Source organism: Zalophus californianus, chromosome 4, assembly GCF_009762305.2.
Source record: "Zalophus californianus isolate mZalCal1 chromosome 4, mZalCal1.pri.v2, whole genome shotgun sequence".
Lineage (NCBI taxonomy): Eukaryota > Metazoa > Chordata > Mammalia > Carnivora > Otariidae > Zalophus > Zalophus californianus.
In genome coordinates, this window is record NC_045598.1 from 128171080 (window position 1) to 128185334 (window position 14255).

At 37.7% G+C, this 14255-nt stretch overlaps 1 protein-coding gene across 1 annotated transcript in view; it reads left to right on the plus strand.

Annotated features, from left to right (window-relative positions):
- The window catches only part of C4H8orf34 (chromosome 4 C8orf34 homolog), a 376094-nt gene that overhangs the window by 102467 nt on the left and 259372 nt on the right, over nt 1-14255 (plus strand). The window contains 1 exon segment of the mRNA XM_027577874.1: nt 12043-12071. Within this exon segment, the coding sequence (XP_027433675.1) occupies nt 12043-12071 (29 nt within the window).

A 14255-nucleotide genomic window follows, 5' to 3' on the forward strand; every position in this document is an offset into this window, starting at 1 on the left:
GGAAACTTTTCCAGAGAATGAAAGAAAGAGTAGCACACTTGTATTAGACATTTATTATGTTATTCTGAATCCTTCTCTGTTGAATAACATCTTATTTAACTATACTCACATACACACACTCATGTGCATGTGTCTGAGGTTGTAATTAAACTGTAAAATCAGTCATTGTTAGGTACACATTTTTAAAGTGTTTTTTAATATATAATATTATATACTCTATGCTGTCTTAGTTCTATCCTTTTTTGAGACCATAATGTATATCATTTAGAATAGCTGCAGGGGCTACTGTGGGAAATGTCATGGGTCCTGTGCTGCCACTCACTTGCTTCTAGTTGTGAGTATACCATTTGACCTCCTTCCTCAAGTTTCCTCTTCATTGAAATGAAGTAATTTATCCCCAATTACCATCAAGAATCTCTCCAGTTTCCACAGGTCTTTATTTTGATGGTCTAGAATCTATATTCCAAAATAAAATTGTATTCATGGCTTACAGATTGTGGTTCAACCAGCTTGCATTCTTTTTTTTTTTTTAAGATTTTATTTATTTGAGAGAGAGAGAGAGAGAAGAGCACATAAGTTGGGAGGAGGGGCAGAGGGGGAGGGAAAAGCAGACTCCCCGCTGAGCAGGGAGCTGGACGTGAGCCTCCATCCCAGGACCCTGGGATCATGACTTGAACCGAAGGCAGCTTAGCTGACTGAGCCACACAGGCAGCACCCAACCTGCTTGCATTCTTTCTAGCTCTTTGTTATCCTCACTCTGTTCTTCCTGCATTGTGACTTTCAGTATATTGGAGTATCTCCGGTGTATTCTCCTTTCATTCTTTTTCATCTTTTTCTCTCACTTCTGATCTCTCTCTTCCCCTGCCCAGACTGAACTGTGGGCCACTTTTACCAATATCCTCGTTCCTTATTGTTTTCAGCCTTCTGTTGTGTCTCCTTGTGAAATGCCCATCTTTGAATAAGTGCTGCCATCTTCAGCTCTTCTTCACCAGTAAGGCTGAGAGCTCCAGAGAAAAATGGCAGGACCCAGCTAAACACGACCCTACAAATTCTTGGTTTTCAACACTGTTACTTATCTTGGTCAGCTCCTCCTTTTCTGCACTCTTCCTGCAACTATGAAAAACCCACACTATAATCTACACACCCCTATTTATTCCCTGCCTCACTGTGTTACCAATTAGCTTGCCTTCAACTTTATAGAAAAACTTAACTGTAGAATGTGTAGAACTTGTTCCTCTCTACCCATCTGCATATGTAAGTGCATCCACATCTGTCCTGCCCTTCTCCTTCCATTATCAAGAGAGAAGGTGTTTCTCTTGTTTAAGGCCAACCTTTCCACTCATGATATTGATCCCAGTTCCTGCCCAGTCCTCTGAGATCTGATTCCACTAATTACTTTGTCTTTTCTGTATGTGGAAATCTTTTTAATTCCAGTCCCCCTAATATTAGTTTTGTGACCTTAGGAAAATTTCTTAACCTCTCTGTGTCTCCAGTTACCTTTTTTGCAAAACTGCAGTAATAATGGCACCTATTTCTTAGGGTTTTTGTGAAGATGAAATGAGATGGTGTATATCTAAAGTGCTTCATAAGGTGCCTGGTATATAATAATTGCTAATTAAATGTTAGATATTATATTTCTATTACCGTGTAACAAATTACCACAAACTTGTGACTTTAAAAAATATAAATTAACTATCTTATAGTTTCTGCAGCTCAGGGGTACAGGTGTGGGTTAGCTGAATCCTCTACTCTGGGTCTAGGCAAGCTGAAATTAAGATGCTGGTTCATACTGTGATCTCACCTGAGGCTTCAGGGTCTCTTTCCATGCTCATTCAGGTCATTGGCCAAATGTAGTCCTTGCTCTTGTAACACTAAGATCCCTGTTTCCTCATTGGCTATTGGCCGGGGATTGCTCTTAAAAACTAGAGGCCATTCTCAGGTTCTTGCCTTGTGATCTTCTCGTAATGGTAGTTCAGTACTACTTCTTTGAGTCCACTGGGGAGCATCTCTCTGAAGCTTGGCCTTCTTTTGAAAGGCTCAAAGGCTCACCTGACTAGGTCAGGGCCATCCAGGATAATCTCTCTCTGATTTACTCAGTAAACCAGTTAGTAACCAAGTCAGGAGAGTGATATCCTTTCATATTTGATGGTCCCATCATGCAGACTCAAAGAGAAAGGATTACACAGATGTGTACCTTGGGGACCATCTTAGAATTCTGCCTACCACATATATTAACTATCTTATAGTTTCTGCAGCTCAGATAATACTATTGTTTATCTTAATAGCCTGTAACATGCTTCAGCTAAGCATGGCCCAACAGAAATGTAATGTGAGCCACATGTGTGATTTTATATTTTCAAACAGGCACATTACAAAAAAGCAAAAGAAGCCTGTGAAGTGAATTTTAATAAAATTTTATTTAACCCACTATATCCAAGTTACCAGTTTAACTTGTACTCCATATAAAATTATTATTGGGACTTTTTTTCATACTGAGTCTTCAAAATCAGATGTGAATTTTAATTTACATCACATCTCAATTTGAGCTAGCCACATTTCAAATGTTCAATAGCCACATGATGAGTGGCTACCATATTGGATACCACAGCTCTTATTAATGTTAAAAACAAACACACATGAAAACTCTTCTCTTGAATTTGAGTTACCTCATAAAAGTATCAGATTTATTCTTCTTTCATACAAATTTTCAAAAGAAATTGGGGCGCCTGGGTGGCTCAGTCAGTTAAGCGTCTGCCTTTGGCTCAGGTCATGATCCCAGGGTCCTGGGATCGAGCCCCGCATCGAGCTCCCTGCTCAGCGGGAAGCCTGCTTTTCCCTCTCCCCCTCCCCCTGCTTATGTTCCCTCTCTCGCTGTTGTCTCTCTCTGTCAAATAAATAAAATCTTTAAAAAAGAAAATTTCAAAAGAAATAATGAACACTTATTATTTCCACTTGTTCATCTTCCTTTCTCCCTTCAGTGTGGCTATGTGATTGTACCTATCATTCTATTGAAACTTTTCTCACTGTGGTCACCAGTTGAATCCACATTGTCAAACTGAATGAACACTTTTCAAATCCTCATCTTACAAAATTGCTCTGATAGTTTTAACACCATTGATTATTCTGTCTTTCTTCAGATGCTCATCTTCTACTTTCTGGGACCTGGCCCTTATTTATTTGATCCTCTGAGATGCCCTTCATACCATTTCTTATAGGCTTCATTCCGGGCTCTTCTTTCTTCCTGACCACTTTAAATACTATTCCCACAAGTCATTCTTTGTTCTTTCAAATGCTCTCTGTTTCCATTGTCATCCTCCCTCATAGTTTTAACTATCACCCCTACACAGCTAAGTCAGGTGAGTATATTGACCATCCAGACATTTACACTTTATACAAAATGTTTGAAGCGTATCTCCACTTGGATATCCCACTGCCATGCAAAACTCAGTATATCGAAGTAGATCATACATCTCTCTTCAAATATGACTTTTTTTCTGCATACTTTTCTTCAGGTGATGGCACCATCGCTTACCAGTTCACCCAAACCGGAACCCTTATAGACTCCTTTCTCTTCCTTGCTGTTCATAACTAACCAGTTACCAAATTTTGTTCATTTTTGTTCATTTTTGTTCATTTTCTCTCTGTCTTGGGTTTGGTTCTCTTCACCCCTGTTAGTACCCCCTTGTTCACACTCAACATCACCAACCACATCATTGGTTTATCCATTTGACATGTTATGTTTTGTTCCATTTCATTCCTGTCCTGGGACAAAGAAAAACAGATGCAGTCCCTGCCCTTACTGAGCTAGTGGCTGGCTGGATTGCAATAACCTTATGTAGGGGAGTCTCATGGCCAAAATCTCTGTGGCTTCATACAATATAAGTGTTTTCTTACTCAGGAGGTAGCCTGATGATGTGTGGTAGAGGTGCAGACTACTTCCATCCTGTTATTCTGCCATCTTCAGTACATGACCTCCAATGGTCCTGCTGAAGGGGGAGGTTTCTAATGCCTAGAGGTAAAAGTAATAGTGCATTACACCTGACCACATTGCACAACTAGGTGTAAATAAGGCTGGGAAATGTAATCTAGCTTGTGTGCTCGGGAGGAACATGAAAATGGCTTGAGGAATGAATAACTAGTCTTGCCCATGTTCTTGTTTCTTAGTTCCTCCAGTACCTCACTGTGATCATTATGATGGATCTAAAGCGAAAACCTGACACTTCTTGCAAATATTCAGTGTCTCCTTAAAACCTCATAGAAGGTGCTACATGATTTGACCCTTAATCCTGTCTCAGTGTCATCTCTCATGACTAGCCATTTATGCACTAGCAACATGGGAGTTTTTCACACTTACTGAAGTTCTTCCATTTCACATATTTGCTTATGCTGTCCCTGTTCCCTGAAATGTCACCGTCACTTCTCTCCAGGGCTTCTGTTTCTACCAAGTTACTCCTATTCCTCCTTTTAGCCTCAGCTCAAATGCCAGTTCTTTGAAAATGATTTCCTGTTGCTGTCCTTCTCTGGACTGGATTTGGTGCCCCCTTTTTGTGCTTCTGTTTTTTCTCTGAACACATTACCTTGCTGTTACCTGCTTTTCACTCATCTCCTTCCTGGTGCCAGGGCCACTCTGCACCTGGCCTTCCTCAGCATGTAGCACGTAACTCAGCTATGATTTGCTGAGTGAGTGCCAGCTGTGATTCCATTTCTTCCTGATCCCTCTTTTCTGAGACACCTCCCTTATTCTTTCTTCACTGCTGAGCTACTTCCTACTTCTCTACGTGTGGGCCTTTGATATCAGATGACATGGCTTTGGTATTTGTAGATTTGATTTGTTTGCTGAGATCTTTAGCTTTGACTGTGGCTTATCTATTGAAGGAGTTATGCTTAAAAATAAATAGGTAAGTGATTAAGTAAATAACAAACTAAAAGCAACAGAGTAGCAGTTCCATATTATATGACATTGGTCAACAGAATCTTTTCCTTAGCAGAGTTCTGTTTCTAGGGTAGCAGTGCTTCCAGCATTTTCCGAGCCTAAGGCTTTTGCTGCTTTTGGCAGTTTTCTCTGAAACGAGGCAGTGATAGGATTAGTATCTTTAGTCCATCAGATGTCGGTCTACAGATTGCAGTTCATGAGAAACACTGGCTGGAACTTTTCCAAGGAAAAGAGCCCAGCTGTTGAGAGGACAGAAGACAGATATTTATGCTTTGTGACTGATAATAGCAATCTGGACTCAGCCAAGAAAAAATAACAAATGACTTTTTTAGTTCGTCAATTGTGAACATACCAAGAAATTCTTGTCTGACAAACAGCCTGAGGAGTTAGAGGATGACAGCCTGTGAATGAGAATGGAAGCAGATAATGTGGAGCTGTCTATCCATTCATTGCCCCATAGATTTATCTAGTCTTCATACATTAAAAGATGGTTAACATGTGCACCCAGACCTCAAGTTTACCTTTTAGTAGGAGGGGTAAGTGTGAAAAGCAGGATTTCAAAGCCTTATATAAGGTGCCTTAGGAGGGGCTATGGGAGTGTAGAAGAAACTCTGACAAGGGGGTTTAGGGCCAACCTGATGGAAACTATATCTGAATGGAGTCTAGAAGGATGAAAAGATAAAGCTAAGGTAAAAGGAGAATGAAGATGTGTCATGGGGAGAGGGAGGTACCTGGCAGAGAGAGAAGCATGTGTGTAAGAGGAAAATTTTATACTGTTGATGCATAAAGGATGAAGTGAGTAAGAAAGGCTATGAAGAAGGAAGTCTAGGTGTCAGGGGAGCCAGGGGTGGGGGCTTCTGTGCTACAGGGATCTTCTAAGCAGGTCATCATCCCGTGTTTTTGAATAATCACTCTGGCACAATGATTATAGTCCATGCCTCAAGGCAAAGACGAGATGAAGAGAGCCTAAAAAAGCCATGGGATAGAAAACAGAGAATGGGGCTTAGTCCTTGGTTTATATGAAGGAAGGGTGCACATAAAGAGAAAAGGATGTGTTTGTTTTATTTATTTTTTTTTATAATCAAGGTGACTGGGTGCTCTCTCTACCTCAAATAAAAATTAAAAGGGTTTTGGGGTAAAGGAGGAGTATTGTTTCACACCAGTTTCAGATACTGTTGGCACATCCAAGTGGTTTGGACAGCTCTTCTCTGGTCCCAGCAGTCAAGTACATACATATAAAAGTCGCCTATTTGGAGAAATTGGGTTAGGGTTATAGATGTGGGAATCTTCAGTACATAGGGAGAGACAACACACACACACACACACACACACACACACACACACACACACACACACACACCATCAGCATTTGAGATACAGGTAGACAAGTGATCTAGCTGAGGAGACTGAAAAGGGTGGGATGAAAACCAAGGTAGAATTTTCATAAAAATCGAAGAGGGAAAATATTTCAGAAAACTGACGTGTCTGAAGTGGCAGATAAGTTTATAAAAAGAAGATGGAAACATATTCCACTGTGTGTGCAGCTATCTCCAAGCTCCACTTCCATTGTTTACTGCTGTGGGATTCATAATAGTGAAATGTTGGAAATTAAGGATCTTTTATTAGAGAAATGGATAAAGAAATCATGGTACATTCACACAATGGTACACTGTATAGCCATTAAAAATGATATAGAAAATAGTATATGAAAATATATTTAAGATATGCTCTAAGTAAAAAGCAGGTAACAAAAGTGTGTATATTTCATTTTGTCTTGTATGTATGCCTATATAGACCTACAGTATTTATATGCATGACTATATATGTGCACAAAATTATTTGAAAGAGTTCACAACCAGCTGTTATCATTATTTGTCTATGAATGGAGGCTTGTTTTCCTTTTTCCCCTTATGCTTTCTATTTTTTTGGTGATAAACAGGTATTGGCTTGATAAAGTGAAATAAAATAGGTATCTTTTTGTAGTAGAAAAGGTTCCATTTGATTACATGATCAGGATGTGTGTAGAGAACAGTTTCAAGAGGATAATGGGAGCAGAGGCTAGTAGGTAGGGGTTGGAAGAGTGAATAGACAGTAAGAAAGAGAGACAAGGAGTATGATACTTTGAAAAGTTTTGATGAGAAAAGGAAAGGTCTGAAAGAGAACATAATTAGTGGAGGAAGGTAAAGGATGTTAGGATTTTGAGTCATTTTGGTTTGGTTTTTCTTTAGTTTTGTGCATGTACACATGCATGTGCGTGTGTGTGTGTGGGGGTGTGTGTAACAGAGACAGGAGAGGCGATTACAGAGAATAGGTGTGTCTCTGTGTAAATGTGTAATGGGTTTTAGGATGATCAGAGGAAACCAAAATAAAGAACTTGCAGATTCAGGACAGAGAAGGAAGATAATAGATGGAGCAAATACCAGAGAAGGTAGATGGGGATGGAGTCAAGAAACAGGTGTGGAGATGGGTCTTCCTAGGGGAAAGAACATATCATCCCTGAGATTAGAGAGAACAGTGTAAATGGCTTGTTTAAGGGGGTAAGATGGGTCAGAACATCCAGGGAGTTTAAATCTGATAGTCCTTTAATAGTGAGCAAGTCTTTTATAGTGAAGAGATGTGTGGGGGTCTGATGAAAACCCTTAAGGTTTGGAAGTGTCCTTCAAAGACTGAAAGAGTCAATTAATCAAGGATAAAAATTGGTATGTGTTTCTAGAAAAAGACTCAGCAAACTCTGACCAGGGAGCCAAATCTAGCCTGTGGTCTGTCTTTGTGGCCCATGTGCTAATAAGCATATTTCTTACATTTTTAAAGGTTGTTTAAAAAAAGAGGAAGAAATGTATGGATATGACACAGACCATATGTGACTTGAAAATCCTGAAGTATTTACTATTTAACTCCTTACAGAAAATTTTTCCAACTTTGTTCTTTGGTAATCAGATTGAAGTAGAATCCCTCACTTTGTAGCAGGAATTCCCTTTGCTCTAAAAGCAGTCAGCAACCTATCTAAAGAGTGTTTTAATTGGCAAATGGTCAGGGATAGGTCTGAGGTATGGGCAGTGTTCAATTTGTTGATATGTGTGATGCTTACATAGGTATTTACTTTAACACTATGCATTACTCCATAGTGTGCTGGGACAGTGACTCAAAAAATAATCCTTGATTTGTAGCATTTGCCACTTTCCATGGTATAAGTACTCCCAACATGGCTAATTTCAGGCTACCAATTAGTACTGAATGAGAAGTTGGGAAGAAATGTGCAGAATTGGTTCTCACAAGCCAGTTTGGGCCAGTTTGGGATTTTTTTCCACAGGGAAACAAATTTTGGAGAAATAGCTCATTCCATTTCATACCATATGAATTTTCTGACCTACTCTTGTGAGTTAATTACACTGACTAAACTGTAAAGACTTTTGAAAAGTTTCTACTTCCATTTTTTGTAGCTACAGCTGAATTTGAATTCTAGGGTTAAGCTGATACCTGGGAAGATGCACATCTTGATGAAGCAGAAAAGCCGTTGTTTCCTTGATAGAGCACAGCTCAAATTTAGGAATGTGAGAACCGTGTTTTGGTATAAACTTCTGATACTTTGAGACCTCTTTGGAGATTAGAATAAATGGAAATGCCCATAAGCTGAAGGGCACAAATGGAATCCATCCAGATAGGGTTGCACTACAGCAGAACCAGGAAGCCACCTCTGACATGCCTGTGGTAGCCCTTGCTTCTTTATCTAGAAGAAAAGCTTAGTTTCTGAAGGCACTCATTTTCCCCAGTTTCTTATAGGCAGCCCACTTCTGTAAGTTGGACACCATTGCTACCCTAAACCAAGCCTCTTTGGCTACTCTGATAGGACAATGTTTCCTTTAAGGTTGACTTTTAGGAAGACCGTGTGTGCCAGTATGCATCAAGAGTTGCTCTCTGGGCCTTCTTTCCTTACAACATATTAGAGTAACCCACTATATTTCCTCTTGCATATTTTCCAGGGTATTTTATTTTCTGTTCCCCACATCTTCTCAGCTTCTATAAACTTAAAAAATATAACTTAAGATATGAAGGCTTGTTATGAGTTAATGAAATGGCCAAAAATTGTTAATCTCCTCAAAGGGAATAGCTGTGAATGCTCTGCTGGGCACTAGCAGAAAAAATCTCAGCTCCTCAATATGAATTGTTCTCATCACGGCTTCATGTTTCTGTAAAGGAGCATTTCTTTAGCATTCTTTCAACTGCTTTTAATCAGTTTAAGCTTTGATTAAAAATGAAATAAAAAGTGAAAAATTTCCTATACAATTTGATATAAATAATGAGGAGCTGATAGAATTATATATATAAGAGAGTGGGGATTTGTTTAAATAATTTATTAGGAAAAGTCATCAAAATATATAAATGTTAGGAAAATATAATAATAGATATTTGAACAAAATATGTAAGACCAAACACCTGGAATAATTAGAGGCATAATTCCCTTCCCAAACAACGTTTCCTGTTTAGCTAGTTTGAGGTTTATTCTGGGACCTGTCACTTCATCGTACTTCAATATCTCTTCATGGCAACCTTCTCTTTATCGCCAGTTTCCACTGGCAAATATTTCTTTTTCTTGCAAAAAACCTCCTGATGTGTGCTAAAATCAAGAGTAATGGACAGTAAACAGATGCTGAAAGGAGCTAGCTCATAAGTGATAGGTAAGTACTCTGTGCCATGTATTCTCATTATTCAAAGGCCTTTTGACTTACTTGCTAGATCTTGGCTACATTCTAGATAGGTGAAGTATTATTATCTTTATGAATAATGGATTTCATAAATATGAGGGGTAAAAAATTTAAGGATCAACTGAACAATTTCTAACAATCTAATGAGAAAACTCATTGCAGGGCCAAGGGCATTAATGCAGAAAGTTGAAAAAAATCAAGAGAGTTTAAAAGATCCCAGTCAATTGAATCATGGATTATTTAATTCTAAATAGCTAAGTTTTATGACTTTGGATGAGAAAGAGAGTTTTGTTTTGTATATCTTTTTTCTCTCTTTTTAAAAATAGATTAAGTCTTTTAAATATTTATTTTTAAACCATATGTTCAATTTTAATCTTGAACTCACTGGAAAGGAACACTTCTTCAGTACTATAATAAACGTAAATACCAAGCATTTAAAATGCATATTTGGCTTCTATAAACCAGAATAATGTATTTTAAATCTTCTATAGACTGTGACGTAAATCACTTGATACTCTGAAATTCCTACATTAGCTTGAAATCATAGTCATTCTAAGTGACATTCATATTTGTATATATTTTTTAAACCCAAACATTCATAAGTGTGTGACTTCTGTGAGGCCTTTAGACATGTTTATAATTGCGCAGAGCTTTGGGGTCCCTCATCCATCAGCATATGCTCCCCTACTGCAGTACCACTGTATCTCGGAGTTCACTGCACACCCCAGCTGTAGTGCTCCTTCATGAAGTCGTCTCTCCTTGAGCTGTCTTTATAATACCGCAAGTCCTTGAATAATTGTTAAGTTAGGTCCCCCAAAATCCCAATAGTGGTAGCTAGACTCTTTTTTAGCATAGTGACACATAAAAATTCTTAGTTACAATAACTTTTACCAAAAAAGAATTTCATAGAGTATTGCAATGAAGAATGTGTCTCAAATACACCTGTGTTTTAGTTTTATCTACAAGGGGAAGTGTTATGCTGCTTACTGAGAGGAAGTAGGGCATCTTTTTCTACTTTGTGTATAATTGATTTATTAGGTCAGTGGAGAGCAAAATAATATATAGCAATTGACAAAGGACAGAACTTCTATACAGACATTCTGTACCTGATCAGGTGAGGGGATTTTTACTCAGACTTATTTTCTTGCTACTCTTTTCAGGTTCTTTTTTCTAACCCAGCTCATTCTTTCTTGGGCTTTATTAATAGCCTGCTGAACATTGGCTTCAAGCTCTTTTTATTTTCTCTGTGTTTCCTTTGACTTCAAACCTTAGAACTTTCCTTGTCTCTTGGCCCATCCTACACTGGGGTTTGACACCAGCTTCCCCTTACCCTCTGCCTCAAACCTGAGGGCTGCCTGCACCTACTCCTGTGCCTGGCCACAGTGTGTTTAGCCATAGGCACACCATTTTTCAAAAGAAGAAGTGAGGAGATGGGAGGATGATGTCTTTAACCTGGCATGTCGAGATTGAAATGCCCACAGGGACTCAGCAACCAGCTCAGGAAGAAAGTCTATGCTGGTGATAAAGATTCGGCGGGTCATCACCGTATAGAGAAATAAAAATGTCATTGGTATGAGTTAGATTACCACGGGAAGCATATTAGTGAAAAGAAAAGACAGCTCAGCAAAGAACCCTAGGCATTTCAGGGAAGGACTCCCTACCCCCCAAAAAGAGGATTCCTGTGAAGACGACAAAGAGAATGAAGAGAGAGGGCAGCATTTCAAGGAGGAGAATGAGGTTAAAAGAGCGTGTTATCACAGATAAATAAATTAAGGACTAAAACTTTTTACATTGCTGACTTAGACCAATTTTGGAGGAATAGGAAAGACAGAAATTTGATATACAATAAGAAATGCGTGGATGGTTTGAAGGTGAACTTGTGAGGAGGAATCATTTATCCATTGGCTCAAGAAGCTGTCAGCCTAAGAGAATATGGGGCAAATCCCTTTAACTCTGGTCTCTGTTTTTTCAGTTGTAGAATAAGGGAATTAAAATAAATGTTCTCCAACCACTGTTCTGCTATAATATTTTATCACTCTAGGAGTCTAAATCAGTTCTTCAGAAGGAACAAAATTATAGCATGCTAAGCTATACTTGACTGTCATCTCTACACTTGTCTTTGCATGTTTGCTCTGTATTTAACAATCTGCAAGCAGTATGGTACTTGTTTTGTTTTTGTCACACATTTGCACTGTTTCAGCAGTTCATGCTGTTATAGTTGACTTAAATTCCTAATTTGTTTTGTTAGTAGAAAGGATATACCACATTATTTTGAAGCACTAAGAAAAGCCAAAAATAGAATGGAAAATGTACCATTTTACAAATAGAACTTTTGTTTTTGTTTCTAACATTGGGTTGTTAAAGACTTCTTCTAAAACTTTTTTATACATCTCTTTTGAATCCCAGGTATTGCAATTTCAGATGAACTCGATAAGGTAAGTTGAAAAGAAAATATAGAATTTACATTTTATTTTAATTCACTGTCTAAATGAAAAACTATCTGAAACATAAAGTCTTCAAATATAATTTATTTGGTGCTAACTTTTCAAAACTTCCAGTTATATGCTTTGATTCTTTTATGAAAGTTATTGCATGAAGTATATATATCACCTACTCTTCAGAGTCAGGAGTTTTAGAATTTGGTTAGAGAAAACTGAATCTCACTGAATCACTATACTTAAAAAAAAGAAAACTAATCATATTATATTACGTAAAATATTTTTTTCTGTACATGATGATGAAGATGAGGATATGGAAGACACTTGTACTTTTCTATAGCTATCCTTTGGAAAACTTAGTAAGTTTTTGTATTGTTTTATTTTTAAATTCCAAGATATGAAGAGAATATGATGGTACCTTTACTGGAGTGATAGTTGTGAAGGTGGTGAGAAGTGACATCATTAGGAATGTATTTTAACAGTGGTGTCAGTAGAACCTGTTAAGTGTACCCGATGTGGGGAGTTATAGAAGAAATCAGTCACAAATAAATAAATAAAATCTTTAAAAAAGGGGGGGGCGTGTGGGTGTCTCAGTCATTAAGCGTCTGCCTTTGGCTCAGGTCATGATCCCAGGGTCCTGGGATCCAGCCCCACATCGGACTCCCTGCTCTGCGGGAAGCCTGCTTCTCCCTCTCCCACTCCCCCTACTTGTGTTCCCTCTCTCACGGTCTCTTTCTCTGTGTCAAATAAATAAATAAAATCTTTAAAAAAAAGAGGAAGAAATCAGTCAATGATGATTTCTAGGTTTGGGAGATAAACAACTAAGTACACTGTAGTGCCATTTATCAAAATAGGAAAAACTGGAGAAAAGCAGATTAGGCAGATTGCAGTAACAGTAAGAGTTCCTTTTGGCTTATTTTTAGTTGTATATTAAGCATATTTATATGCACTATTACTCATGAGAGACTTGATTTAGTTTTACATTTAGGAGTCATTGGGATAGAAGTTGTCATTTTTGTTTGGTTTGGTTTGGTCTCAGGACCCCTCTACATTCTTATGACAGAGGGCCTCAAGAGGCTTTGGTTTGTGTAGATTATATCTATCGATATCTACCGTGTAAGAAATTAAGACTTCTAAAAAATGTACATGTTGTTCATTTTAAAAATAGCAGTGATAAAGCCATTATATTAACAAAGATAACATTTTTTATGAAAAATACTTTATTTGCCAAAACAAGGTATTTGTGAGAACATTACATTATTTACATTTTTAAAAGTCTCTTTAATGCCTGGCTTAATTGGAAATTTCTGCATTTTCATAACTATTTCTGCGCTCATTGTGTTATGTTGTTTCGGCTGAAAAAAAAAATCTGACATCAGATATGTGGTTGAAAAGGGCAAAACGCCTAGAAATAGCCATTAATATTTGGTGACTGTTGACCCCAAATCTCTCTAAATAGAAGACATATTGCAGCTGGCTTGGTGGCTAGATACACAGATAGAAAGAGAATGATAGAAAGTATCATACAAAAAATGGGATTCTGTGAATCATTACATTTTAAAATAATAAACTATAATGTAATAATTGTATTATTTTTACAAAAACAATAAAGTTAATACTCTTCTATTCCAAATAGGATTATACCTTCTGAATTTTGTACCATAAAAATACATTTCTGTTTGACTAAATAATAATTAAAATTTATCAACATACTTATAAGTATTAAGTAAGTTAACAAACCATCATAATATTTAAAAAATTAATTTATATCTATACTAACTCTGTGCAAAACTAGATCTTGACTACAAATAATAGCAAGTAGGAAAAGCGGCAGATGTGGTCTCTTGACTTTGTCCTGCTTTTCTAGTCTTCTTCCTCTTTGTGTCCATCATTGTCTTTGCCCCAGCTGGCCTCCTTCTTATACCATGACCTTCCTTACAACTTGCAGAAATTTCATAATCCCTACTCCTGCATTTTTATTCTGTGTTCACTTTAAGTACAAAGACCTCATCATCTCTATTTCTAGGTTCATTTGCTCCTTCCAATATATTTTGCAAAGCCCTGGCTGCCTGAGCCATATATGAACTTGTGTGATTTTGCTTGGCCCTTGTCCTTCCTTTCTTCTGGGTTCTAATTAGCAGTGGGGTTGGTGTCTACACCTTTTTTGTGAGCTAAAGAATA